Consider the following 12,310-nt stretch of genomic DNA (forward strand, 5'->3'; position numbering starts at 1 on the left):
TCCATGTCGACATTCAGGGAACAAGTTCTAAAAGAGGTCTGGACCAGAGCCGCGGACTGTCAATCGAGAAAATCAGCCAAGCTAGACACCGGTTTCCCACCGCGGGAAGATGTCAACGAAAGTTTGCTGCTACAGAAGATCCCGCGGAGAACATAGAGGCCATATGAACCCGCAGACAGAGCCTCGTTCTTATCATGGAAAGCCTTATCAGCAGCAGGGAAGAGGTGAACAGACGCTAAACAGAGGACCATCGTTGACTACCGATAAGAAGGATCCACCGAGGTGCACGGAGATGCACATTGCACAGATAAGACTCATCCAACCACATCTTTACAATTTTCGCTTTCACCTCCTTGTAGCGACTGTCAAGGCGGCTCGAGACATGGGATTCTGCTGAAGGAGGTGCGGTGGTCGATTTTCAAAGGTCGGTCGTCTCTCCTGCCCAGCGTTGGCTGTCCCACTCACCCAATCGATCTCGTTTGCCCTCTCGAGCGACTTCGAGGCGTGCATAGGTCGATCAGCCTCACCGACCGTGTTTATCTGCCTCCAACATACAGATCGACAATCACTGCAACACCTCACGTTAGTGACAAGTGTCCATGTCGTCACGGAACACTCGGCCTTGATGCTCGCAGAGATCAATCGGAGGTAAAAGCACCAAAGCTTTGTATACAGCCAGCACGCGGTCCAGAACATTCAAAGGCTTGGACCAGAAGCAATATCGTGGGAATTGTATAACAGCTCCGAGGAAACAGGTTGGAAAGGCTCGACCTTAAGTATTTGTCCAGCTATTTGATGCCATCTTGCAGCGATACTTCGCCTCGGAGCTCAACAACGATCGACTGGATCTTGCTAAGAACATTCAGACCCATATTTGTTCCGTTATCAGCAACGCCATGGCCGAAATCAGACGGCAGCTTGGATTCTACCCTTCTTGATTCGTCCATTGGAATTCGAATCTTGAGGCAGATCTGCCGCGGATTTGCTGGTCTAAAGGCACCCTGGTCTTGAAGCGAGTCCGAGGTGCGTCCCCGGAGAAAGCATACCAACGTCATATCGTACTTGGGATTCACCAAGGAGAGTGATGCCCAAGACCGAGGGGACGCTTGGAAGTGTGTATATGTATCTTGCCCAAACCCTGTTTCAAATATACTATCATCAACCTTCGAAAACTTCTTGAAGAGGTCACCGACGACCTATTTCCTGAAGCCCACAGCATCGTCAGCCACTCCCACCAACAAGGACAGATTGCATTCTTCACCATGGGCTTCCGCATCGCTACACTCTTCAAGGCTCCAGAGGTCAACCCCATCACTCTGAAGGCTCGGTCCATTCCGTTCTTCAACCTCGTTAACATCTATGGTCGCGTGTTCTTCTTCTCGTGGTTCGGCTTCTTCGTCGCCTTCTGGTCGTGGTATGCTTTTCCACCACTGGTACGTCACAAAGGGTCATCTCGACGTCGCGGCATAGACTGACATGAACTAGTTGCATGACACCATCCAAAAGGATCTCAAGTTGACCAAGATCGATGTGTCCAACTCCAACATCATTGCGCTTACCGCCACACTGCTGGTCCGTCTGATTGCTGGACCGTCCTGCGACAGGTTCGGACCGCGATACACGTTCGTCGGATGCCTCCTTCTCGGCGCCATTCCTACCTTCCTATCCGGCACAGCGTATAACAAAGGTGAACTCTTTGCTCTCCGATTCTTCATCGGTGTACTGGGTGGCAGCTTCGTGCCCTGTCAGGTGTGGTCGACTGGGGTAAGTGCACAACGTGAACTCATCGGCCACAAACTTACTGACCGTGCAACAGTTCTTCGACAAGAATGTTGTCGGTACGGCAAATGCTGTCGCTGCAGGCTTCGGTAATGCTGGAGGTGGCGTGACGTACTTCCTCATGCCATCGATATACGACTCTTTATTGAACCGAGGTTTGACTCCTCATACTGCTTGGCGTGTTGCGTTCGTTGTCCCGGGCATCATCATTGTCTTCGTGGCTCTCTGTATTCTCTTCCTTTGCGAGGATACCCCCAGCGGCAAATGGAGTGAGCGTCACACCATTGCTCAGGCAAACCTTGCAGCACATGGCGTCAACGCTACCTTGGTGGACGCACCAAAGGCAGGAATCATGGACAAGCCTACGTCGTCTGGCGGCACAGCCTCACCATCAAGCATGGACGCACAGGAGAAGATGCAATTCGACGCCACGGGAGAGCGTAAAGTGTCTCGTTATGCCGATCACGAAGCTCAATTGACGGAGCAGCAAATGCTCGACACCGCACGCGGTGAGATTGTCGTGAAACCAACGCCCAAGGAGGTCTTTGGCGTCATGTTCTCACCGCAAACGCTCGTGGTCGCCTTCTGCTACTTCTGCAGCTTCGGCGCCGAGTTGTCCATCAACAGCATTCTTGGTTCCTACTACCAAAAGAATTTCAAGTCGTTGGGACAGACCACTTCTGGACAATGGGCTGCCATGTTCGGCCTGCTCAACGCGGTCTACCGTCCTCTCGGCGGCATCATCGCCGACTTGTTGTACAGGCAGTTCCACATCGTCTGGATCAAGAAGACCTGGATACATACCCTCGGTGTTATTACAGGTGTTCTCCTGATTGTCATTGGCGTGCTTAACCCCCACGACCAAAACACCATGTTCGGGTTGATTGCTGGTATGGCGTTCTTCCTTGAAGCAGGCAACGGCGCCAACTTCGCCCTGGTGCCCCACGTCAACCCCCATGCCAACGGCGTCGTTTCTGGCATGACCGGTGCTTGTGGAAACTTTGGCGGTATCATCTTTGCCATCATCTTCCGCTACAACCCAACCAGCTACGCCAAGCCGTTCTGGATCATTGGAGTTATTTCCATTGCTATGAATCTGGCTCTTTGCTGGATCCCGCCGGTGTCTAAGAAGCAAATCGGAGGACGATAAGCTTTGGAGTTGAATGGTTTTCGGGAGATATGAATGAACGACGTATGATGGTTGTATCAGTACCTGGATCAGCGAACTGGGCTTAAGTAGACTGCCCCAGTGCGAGCCAAAATCGAGAGGTTGAGCTTAAGATTAGGCTTCTTGGACATTTGATGGATTTTTCTCCGGAGCCTTGCTAGACTTATATCAAGATTACTTTGCACGCGACTTTTTTTGGCCATTGCCATTCTTCTTGCTTTCTTCCTCCGTGCGATGGTCTTGTTGAATGAAGCTTGTTCCAGCCTGCTCACCTCACATTTTCATGAGCCCATTCCGCGTTTTCCTTCTCGGCCTCATTAAGACCCGGTTCCGGGTTGACTTGGCACGAGTGTTTCACGGGCTTGGTGTTTCTGAGATACTGTATTGGACAACAATTTTCTGTCGTCACGACTTGCCCCAGATCAACATTCCCATCCAGTGACAACCAGATGAAGTGTGGGCGCAGGCATCAAGGTAACCATGAGATGGAGGAGTCTCCGCTCTCTCAGCTTGGATTTCAAAGTCCAGGACTATGTACGAGTCATGGCTTGCACGTTCGTGCACCACATGGCTGCAAATACCCTAAATCCCTTCGTTGTCCTCATCCCCGTCATGCACACCACCTGAAATATGAGGTAAGTTAAGGCAAGCATGACTTCATCGAATGAATCACTATAAGTCGACGAATCCCACACGGTGGACTTCGTGAACATCCTTGCTACAATGACCACCATTCTTAATCCCTCGATTATACGCACGACTCTTTGTAGAGCAACCACCCTGAGCCGACCCTCAGTCACATCTTATCGACCTCTGCTCAAGTTCTATCCAAGTCAAGCCCGTGACATCACATCCAGCCCATCATTCAAGATGCCTGAGAAACTCAGAGCCGAAGAAGTCAACAGCAAGACCGACCCATCCGTGGCCAAACAATACGATAATGCCACTCCCAAGGATGAGCAATTCAAAGAACTTTACGAGCTCATCGACGGCAAGAAAATCAGCATGTTTTCCACATATCGCAATGGAGTTGGTCCCGTGGGTCGGTCCATGGCCGTAGCCAAGCGGTCCGGCCCCGACATTCTCTACCTCGCCAACAAGCACAGCAAGAAATTCAAGGACTTGGAATCGAACAAGGAAGTCCAGATTACATTCCAAGACAGCAAGACGCAAGATTGGATCAGCATCTCAGGCACCGCGATGACTGCGAGCAACGACGACCCGCGGATCAAGGAGCTTTATAGTAGTGGTGTGAGCGCGTGGTTTGGGGATCTGAAAGATGGCGTGCACGACGGCACCTGGAAGGACCCTCGGATGAGTTTGATCGAGGTGCAAAGTAAGTATATCGTGTATTGGAAGAAGGAGACAAGCTCGCTTGGGTTTCTGAAGGAGGTGGGCACGGCAGCGATGACGGGAAGCGTGGCTCAGACCGGTGTGCTCAGAGAGCTTGGGCAGGACGACATTCAAAAGGAGAGGGTGTAAATGGACGTTCGGGTTTCGGTGTTGATGTGTAACTAGTAAGCTGAGAATGTGAAATCTTGCATTGTATGAAACATAGGCTCTTATATCGGACAGGATTGTCACTGGGATGTGGTTGCGACACGCTGGAATGTTTGTCTGGGCAATATATGTGCGATAGGCCCACGTGCAACGAGGGCTGGCTGGACAAATATCAGAACAAAGGACAAGTGGACAAGATGAAACGAAGAAACGCCACGCAGCCTGCCAGAAGCTCAGGGGAAGTCGTGATCAAGACCGATAAGGTATAGCGCCTTGGCAGGAGAGTTGACAGCCTCGAAGGGTCTTTTGATGCCTTAGCGGTGAATGTGAATGTGAACCGTGGCCTCAGCAACCTGTATCTTGTCCACAATCTTCATCAGACGGTCACTTCTTATTCCATCAAGAGCCCGAAGCTTGTCTAAATCGGCAGTCGCGCTCATCTGCGAAGAATCTGCATCTTGCATATCCTCCAGGATGCTGAAAGTTCCATCACGCAACAAGGCCACTGGGTCCAATGCGGTGACCAAAGCCGTCATTCTGGTCAGTACAGTCAACACTTTACCAAGTGAATACCTGCTAAGTCCAGAAGGTTGGAGGTCCATCTAGAGGAACTCGTTTCAGACCATTGAGCTTGGATGTCCCAAAAGTAAGCCGAACTACACTATAATGAGTTGCTCCGGTTTTAACAAAAGCACGCCCAATAGCCTCTGTTCGATGTCGCCGGCCACCCCATTATTTGGCACTGCCTGAAAGCCGTCTCCAAAGTCCCAGACATCAAGGAGGTCATCCTCATCGGTTACTACGACGAGAGTGTCTTCCGCGACTTCATCAAAGATTCTTCGAAAGAATTCTCTCACATCAAGATCCAGTATCTCCGCGAGTACCAGGCTCTTGGCACCGCTGGAGGTCTCTACCACTTCCGTGATGCTATTCTTAAAGGGAAGCCAGATCGGTTCTTTGTGCTCAACTCGGATGTCTGCTGCTCATTCCCTCTTGATGCCATGCTCCGCCTTTTCGAAGAGAAGGATGCTGAGGCCGTTATTCTTGGCACGCGGGTCGGCAACGATGCTGCTACAAACTTCGGTTGCATCGTCTCCGACGCTCACACCAAACGTGTACTTCACTATGTCGAGAAGCCGGAAAGTCACATCTCCAACCTGATCAATTGTGGTGTCTACCTCTTTGCCACCGAATGCATCTTCCCATCCATCAGAACCGCCATTAAGCGCAAGACCGAGCGACCGAGAATGATCTCGTACCCTTCGTCTGAGAACATGGAGTCCTCCTTCATTGCCGATCCAGAAGAGGATGGCGAGAGGAACGAGGTTCTTCGTCTTGAGCAGGACATCTTGTCTGATCTTGCTGACAGCAACCGCTTCTTCGTCCACGAGACCAAAGACTTTTGGCGTCAAATCAAAACCGCTGGATCCGCTGTCCCAGCCAACGCACTCTATCTCGCGAAAGCTTTCCAATCTCAAGCGGAAGAAATTGCAATGCCATCTGCCAACATTGTGCCTCCTGTCTTCATCCACCCTACTGCCACTGTCGACCCTACCGCCAAATTGGGACCTAACGTTTCCGTTGGCCCGAAAGCTGTTATTGGAGCAGGCGCCCGTGTTAAGGAAGCGATTGTGCTTGAGGAGGCAGAGATCAAGCACGATGCGTGTGTTCTGTATGCCATCATCGGCTGGAACAGTCGCGTCGGAGCATGGGCTAGAGTCGAAGGCACTCCGACTCCAGTCAGCAGTCACACTACCAGCATCATCAAGAATGGTGTCAAGGTCCAAGCCATCACTATCCTGGGCAAGGAGTGTAAGGTAGGCGATGAAGTCCGAGTTCAGAACTGCATCTGCTTGCCATACAAGGAGTTGAAACGTGATGTGTCCAACGAAGTAATCATGTGATTGAAGCCTCGGAGACTATTCAGAGCGATCAGTAGATGGGGCGTTTCACTGGACGGTACGCAGGTACAAAGGCGATAGAGAAAAATTGCCATCTGTAACTTTGTGGCAACAGGTGCTTTTTCAGAGAGCTCAAATAGAGGAAATTATCGGATTGGATGAAATTCTCATCGCATGCATTTCGTGATGGGTTCAGGCGTCCCATCACGCAATTCTACCCGGATATCAAGTACTGTGTACAGTAATCAATCACAAAAGAGACTAAAACCCTAGGTATTGAGGCCGGTCTGATCTGGGCCGTGTTGGTATATAATTTATCTTGAATACCCCGATTTTGCTCTGCTACTCATATCACTTGCTTTCTCTGATGAGGTACTGGGTCCTACCAGGCCTGCTCTCCACATGATTCCCCAAAAGGCAGTCTTGCAGTGGAAAGAATGACTGCTCAGCCTCAGGTATGTTTTGACGGATCTCATGTCAGAAACAATCCAGCTCTGGGCGCTTACTGGGCGTTACCTATTTCAATAACCCGCAAGGAATATTGATGGGAGAAGAGAGGTCTAATGAGGCACCGAAGACATGAGTGGAGGATATGCAGACAAAACAGATGCCGTCTCGGAGGAGAAATTCACCCGAGACCGTCGGCGAGCCACTGGGTCTGTGAAGAAGGGCTCCAAACAAGAGCTCCATCAACCCCTTCAAGAGTCGTTTTTCTATCTCATGCACCCTTCGTCAAACATCTAACACTACTTCATCGTCGTCTACTATTTCAGCGCGGAAGAAGATGGCCTACACAATGACGGTCCCCGATAAATATGGGTAAGTTCTGCTTGTACCAGCTCGATTCCAGCAAACTTCTAACACGATACAAAGCTACGTTGTTCTCATCGCACTTGGATTGTCACCGATTCTCGCGTTCGCCCAGGGCAACGTTGTCACAAGTCTGCGAAAACCGGCTGGTGTCCCATATCCCAATCCATATGCCACCCCACAACAGGCGAAGGAAAAGCCGGCAGCGTACAAATTCAACTGCGCCCAACGAGCCCATGCCAATCTCTTGGAAAACATGCCTCAGACCATGATGTACATGCTTTTTGCAGGCTTGAAGTACCCCGTGGCGACGGCGGTACTCGGAGCGGGCTGGCTACTTTTCAGAATCGTGTATGCGTACGGATACATTCAGGGCCAGAAGGAGAATGGAAGTGGAAGGATGTATGGTGGTGCTTGCTGGCTGATGCAGGCCGGGCTATGGGCTTTGTGTATTCCTACTGCTCTCAAGATGCTGTGAAGCAACCCGCAAGTAGCAGGTTCATCGATGGCGTACTACTCGTAGAAGGTCGACAAATGCATGTAAACCAGATTTGGCCGCAGCGAGCTCCCCAGTTGTTTTCGATATTGGCCCCGAGTCATGTAATCTTTCGCCGCACCCACACCACAAAAAATTCACGAGTCAAAAACTTGGGTCGCACCCTGGTCCAAGAAATTCATCCCACTGCTCAATGACTCAAGTAATTGTATATGACTACATTGAATTCTGGCTACTCCTGTAACTCTTCCCAAACCCTCGACCGACTACGTTTCCAAGCATGGCGGACGCGAATACCTCCCTTGCACAGGACACTGCCAACCTGCACCTTGACGAGGTCACGGGGGAACGAGTCTCCAAGTCTGAACTGAAGAAGAGACAGAAGCAGAGACAAGCAGAAGAAAAGAAGAAGGAAAGGGCAGCAGCTGCACCTCCCAAGCCGGAGAAGAAGGCTGCCAGCGCAGAAATGGACGAAAGCAACCTGAACCCAAATGTCAGTATACACGCAGATCCAGCCGATTCGCACACCTGCTAACTCTTCGCCCTAGCAATATTTCGAGATCCGAAGCGGACGAGTCAATCGAATGCGAGAGACCAAGAACCCCAACCCATACCCACACAAGTTCCAGGTCAACACCGACGTACGCAAGTTTGTCGAAGAGTATGGCGGTTTCAAGCCCGGCGAGCAAAAGAAGGACGTCGAGATCCGCGTCGCAGGCCGAGTCTACACCAAGCGGGCGTCTGGCTCGAAGCTAGTCTTCTACGACATCAGAGGTGGCGGCACAAAGGTCCAGATCATGTGTCAAGCACAAGAAGTCAAGGGCGAGGTCAGCTTTGAGGCCCAACATGAACACCTCCGTCGCGGCGACATCATCGGCATCGTGGGCTACCCAGGTCGAACGGCACCCAAGAACCGACCCAATGAAGGCGAGCTCTCTGTCTTCGCACACGAAGTCATCCTCCTCACACCATGTCTGCACCAAATCCCGTCCGAACACTTCGGTCTGCAGGACGTCGAAACCCGCTTCCGCCAACGCTACCTCGACTTGATCATCAATGACCGCTCACGCAAGATCCTCCTCACCAGAGCCAAGATTGTCTCCTACATTCGAAATTACTTCGATTCCAACGGCTTCATCGAGGTCGAGACGCCCATGATGAACTCGATCGCGGGCGGCGCCACGGCCAAGCCCTTTATCACACATATCAACGAATACGACACAGACATGTTCATGCGTATTGCACCCGAATTGTACCTTAAGATGCTCGTCGTCGGCGGCATCGAGCGAGTGTACGAACTGGGCAAGCAGTTCCGTAACGAAGGTGCCGACCTGACTCATAACCCTGAATTCACCACTTGCGAATTCTACGAGGCTTACGCCGACGTCTACGACGTGATGGACCGCACTGAGGAGCTGGTGTCCGGCCTTGTCAAGGAAGTCACTGGTGGACACAAGACGACTTTCCATACCCAGACTGGAGAGACTTACGACGTCGACTGGTCTCGCCCCTGGAAGCGAGTCGACATGATCCCCGCCCTGGAGGAAGCCACAGGCGAGAAGTTTCCTCCTGGCGACCAATTGCACACAACAGAAACCAACGAGTTCTTCAAACGGCTTTTGAAGAAGTGCAACGTGGTGTGCTCTCCTCCCGAGACAAACGCGCGCATGCTCGACAAGCTGGTCGGCGAGTTCATCGAGGAAAAGTGTATCAACCCGACTTTCATCACGGGCCATCCGCAAATGATGTCCCCACTGGCCAAGTATCATCGCTCACAGCCGGGCATTTGCGAGCGTTTCGAGGCCTTTGTGTGCAAGAAGGAGATAGTGAATGCGTACACCGAGTTGAACGACCCCTTCGACCAGCGTTTGCGATTCGAGGAACAAGCGCGCCAAAAGGCGCAGGGTGACGACGAGGCGCAGATGGTGGACGAGAATTTCTGCACCTCATTGGAGTTCGGCTTGCCGCCCACAGGAGGCTGGGGTATGGGCATTGATCGGATAGTCATGTTTTTGACGGACAACTACACGATCCGCGAGGTTCTCGCGTTCCCTTTTATGAAGGAGGAGAAGAACCCTGGAAAGGAGAAGCACTTGGCTGCGGAGGTCGTCGGCATTGAGCCTATGCCTGAAGAGGACGTGAGCGTGGCACATTGATCGGACCAGTGTGTGAAACGATTCCGAGTACTTGCGGAGATGACAAGGGAAGACTGATATTCCCTGATGACCGAAAGCAGGGAACTAGGCAATGAAACGGTGTCCAAGAAAGAAGAGGCAACTGGCGCAACGAGTAGATGAGACAAGACATGTGCATGAAAACGGTACCGGGGCTGTCGGTGCATGATTGAGGCTGCCCATGATGGTTACAGCTGCGACGAATATCGATCGAAAGCGAGTGAAAGAGATAGAGAGCTAAATTAGAAGGCCAGGCCTCATCAAGAAAGCAAAATAGCGGATGCGCATCGCGCCTTCAGAAGAGTTGAGTTGGGCCTACCGGCCCGGTCAAACCGTGCCACGGACTCGAGGTCTGACCTGTTTTATACAGTTGCTCGCCCCATGTGCGTCTATACAAGCATGATATATTGTACAACGACCAGGGCCATCAATTAGATTAGCCCACCGTCTCAGCCTCGACCTGCTCTCTTTTTCCAGCCAGGAGCTGTTCTCTCAACCCACTCTCGGCCTCTCCACTGAACATCAACCCCATAGCCGCAACAGCAGGCATCACACTCGCCGCCAGCACCGTCCCAGTGCCCATCTGGGCCTGATTTTGTTTCGCCATCCCACTCATCGCCTCCACCTGTGCTCGGCCCTTCGCACTGGCAACACCGGCCTGCGCCCGTTGCGCCAGTATCCTTGCCGCCTGCGTAGGAAACCATACCCGACTCCCCAACACAACCGTCCACGTCAACAGAGCCAGACTGCCCGCCTGATGCGCGCTCGCCAGGTGTGTCGGGACAAGGTACAGCAGCGTGCTTATGCCCAGAATCACCTGTAACCACACGAACCCGACGACTCCATGCACGCCCTTCTTCGCCGCTGCAGGCAGGACCTTCTGCATCGCCGCGGTCCTGCTGAACGCCCACAGCGCCATAACAGCCGTGAACGTTGTCGTCGCGAGAATGCGGTGGTCCAACTGCACCAGGCTCGGGTTCTCCAGCATATTGCGCCACCACAGATCGCTCCCGTCCTCGGCGCGACTGTAGAATTTATCCCACAGTTCACTTTTCGGCGGCGTGAGTCCTAAGCCCATGTAGGGGAACTCATTATATATCAAGCCAGCATCCAACCCGGCGACGAGACCGCCTGACATAGCTGTCACAAACACCAGGAGGGCTAGTAATCCCACAGATCTCTTGAACGGCTTCAAAGCGGGGTTCCTGAGCGCGGCCAGAATACTCGCTGCCTTTTCCGGTGCTGCGGAGGCCGTCCTAATCACTTTGTTCGTGCGCAGTATGTCCAAGCCATTCCACAGCATCGCGAGATAACACACAAAAGCCGCCCCTAAGTGCGCCGTAAGTCTGTACTGCGACACACGGGGGTGACTTCCGGGCGAGAACAGGTCGTCCTTCAATCCTGATTTGACCATCCACCAGCCTATAAACCCTTGGAAGCCGATCAGTCCGGCGATGCCGAGTAATCTAACGGCCATGGGTCGAGAGACCTGTCTTCGGGCGACGAAATATGCGGCGGGCAGGACAAAAGACAGGCCAATGAACCTTCCCCAGAGCCGGTGAATCCATTCCATCCAGTATATGCTTTTGAACTCTTCGAGCGTCATGCGCGAATTGAGCATCTTGAACTCGGGAGAGGAGCGGTATTTGGCGAACTCGGACTCCCAGTCGGCGTCGGACATGGGTGGAAGGGAGCCGGTGACAGGTTTCCATTCTGTTATGCTCAATCTACCCTTGTGTTAGCAGACATGTAGTCGTGAGCGCCTATTGACGAAGATGGGAGACACAAATTCCCAAGGAGAGGACGTACCCTGATTCAGTGAGCCGCGTGAGCCCGCCGAAGACGACGATGCCAAAAACGCTGGCGGCGCTGCCGAGGAGCCAGTATGCAACGACATTCGATGATGTGTCCGGGAAGGATGAATTCTGTTTCTGGCTCTTGTTTCCTGTCTCTTCATTGCCTGTACTAGACTGCGTAGACTCGCTTGCGGTCTGTGTAGCTCTTGATATTGCAGACGCTGAGAAGGCGCGTGCGAGGCGATTCTGTGCATTCGACCCGGCGCGTGACTGACAAATTAACCGTGGCTCATATCGTCGAGTCGAGCTGGTCCACTTGGCACCAACATCTCGAGTCTGTACTGTACAGGCAGTTCGCGAAGTGGACTTCGAAGCAAGAGGTTGTACCCGGCTCAGTATGGTGCCGCTCCGGCGGTTGCTACAGTCGAAGAACCGCTTCGACAGGCTGGGGGCCGCTTCCTGCAGGGCTCGAGCGAAGCCTGAGGTAACCAGCATCTTGGAATCAGAGGTGTGCCGCCGAGATTGAAAGAAGTCGAAAAGTTCAAGAATGATCATGCATCGGAGTTATACTTTATGAATTGACCAATCGGAGCATGCATACAATAGTCGAGCACCAAATCAGGGCACGCAGCATACATATCAGGCCACTTCAACACCCCCTACGATATAGAGCACATTCTCAGAAG

The 12,310-nt window shown here is 52.3% G+C and overlaps 6 protein-coding genes across 6 annotated transcripts; 5 read left to right on the forward strand and 1 right to left on the reverse strand.

Annotated features, from left to right (window-relative positions):
* The first annotated feature begins 245 nt into the window (after nt 1-245).
* On the forward strand, nt 246-3,136 carry PV05_11153 (uncharacterized protein). Its single transcript, XM_013454609.1, has 3 exons — nt 246-1,433; nt 1,486-1,764; nt 1,817-3,136. Exons 1-3 carry the CDS (start codon nt 1,263-1,265, stop codon nt 2,927-2,929), a joined length of 1,563 nt encoding a protein of 520 aa, XP_013310063.1. The 5' UTR covers nt 246-1,262; the 3' UTR covers nt 2,930-3,136.
* A 681-nt stretch (nt 3,137-3,817) lies between these two features.
* Nucleotides 3,818-4,429, forward strand: PV05_11154 (uncharacterized protein; the record flags this gene model as incomplete). Its single annotated transcript, XM_013454610.1, has 1 exon — nt 3,818-4,429. One exon carries the CDS (start codon nt 3,818-3,820, stop codon nt 4,427-4,429), a length of 612 nt encoding a protein of 203 aa, XP_013310064.1.
* A 492-nt stretch (nt 4,430-4,921) lies between these two features.
* Nucleotides 4,922-6,351, forward strand: PV05_11155 (uncharacterized protein; the record flags this gene model as incomplete). Its single annotated transcript, XM_013454611.1, has 3 exons — nt 4,922-4,987; nt 5,037-5,093; nt 5,152-6,351. 3 exons carry the CDS (start codon nt 4,922-4,924, stop codon nt 6,349-6,351), a joined length of 1,323 nt encoding a protein of 440 aa, XP_013310065.1.
* A 259-nt stretch (nt 6,352-6,610) lies between these two features.
* PV05_11156 (uncharacterized protein) lies at nt 6,611-7,795 on the forward strand. Its single transcript, XM_013454612.1, has 2 exons — nt 6,611-7,167; nt 7,222-7,795. The coding sequence occupies exons 1-2, from the start codon at nt 7,133-7,135 to the stop codon at nt 7,634-7,636; spliced, it is 450 nt and encodes a 149-aa protein (XP_013310066.1). The 5' UTR covers nt 6,611-7,132; the 3' UTR covers nt 7,637-7,795.
* Nucleotides 7,796-7,881: 86 nt separating this feature from the next.
* Nucleotides 7,882-10,226, forward strand: PV05_11157 (lysine-tRNA ligase). The gene is made up of 2 exons (XM_013454613.1): nt 7,882-8,147; nt 8,203-10,226. The coding sequence occupies exons 1-2, from the start codon at nt 7,935-7,937 to the stop codon at nt 9,808-9,810; spliced, it is 1,821 nt and encodes a 606-aa protein (XP_013310067.1). The 5' UTR covers nt 7,882-7,934; the 3' UTR covers nt 9,811-10,226.
* PV05_11158 (uncharacterized protein) lies at nt 10,083-12,145 on the reverse strand. The gene is made up of 2 exons (XM_013454614.1): nt 11,638-12,145; nt 10,083-11,555 (listed from the first exon to the last, which is right to left on the reverse strand). Exons 1-2 carry the CDS (start codon nt 12,117-12,119, stop codon nt 10,265-10,267), a joined length of 1,773 nt encoding a protein of 590 aa, XP_013310068.1. The 5' UTR covers nt 12,120-12,145; the 3' UTR covers nt 10,083-10,264.
* Nucleotides 12,146-12,310: the final 165 nt, after the last annotated feature.

The sequence above is a fragment of the Exophiala xenobiotica genome (genome assembly GCF_000835505.1).
Source record: "Exophiala xenobiotica strain CBS 118157 unplaced genomic scaffold supercont1.7, whole genome shotgun sequence".
NCBI lineage: Eukaryota > Fungi > Ascomycota > Eurotiomycetes > Chaetothyriales > Herpotrichiellaceae > Exophiala > Exophiala xenobiotica.

Excerpts from the sequence above, each read along its gene's own strand:
- PV05_11157 (XM_013454613.1), top strand. The coding sequence starts at position 7,935 with ATGGCGGACGCGAATACCTCCCTTGCACAGGACACTGCCAACCTGCAC. Across the intron at positions 8,148-8,202 it reads AAAGCAACCTGAACCCAAAT|CAATATTTCGAGATCCGAAG; the intron begins GTCAGTATACAC and ends TCTTCGCCCTAG.
- PV05_11158 (XM_013454614.1), bottom strand. The coding sequence starts at position 12,119 with ATGCTGGTTACCTCAGGCTTCGCTCGAGCCCTGCAGGAAGCGGCCCCC. Across the intron at positions 11,556-11,637 it reads ACGCGGCTCACTGAATCAGG|ATTGAGCATAACAGAATGGA; the intron begins GTACGTCCTCTC and ends ACACAAGGGTAG.
- PV05_11153 (XM_013454609.1), top strand. The coding sequence starts at position 1,263 with ATGGGCTTCCGCATCGCTACACTCTTCAAGGCTCCAGAGGTCAACCCC. Across the intron at positions 1,434-1,485 it reads GGTATGCTTTTCCACCACTG|TTGCATGACACCATCCAAAA; the intron begins GTACGTCACAAA and ends GACATGAACTAG. Across the intron at positions 1,765-1,816 it reads GTCAGGTGTGGTCGACTGGG|TTCTTCGACAAGAATGTTGT; the intron begins GTAAGTGCACAA and ends ACCGTGCAACAG.
- PV05_11156 (XM_013454612.1), top strand. The coding sequence starts at position 7,133 with ATGGCCTACACAATGACGGTCCCCGATAAATATGG. Across the intron at positions 7,168-7,221 it reads ACGGTCCCCGATAAATATGG|CTACGTTGTTCTCATCGCAC; the intron begins GTAAGTTCTGCT and ends CACGATACAAAG.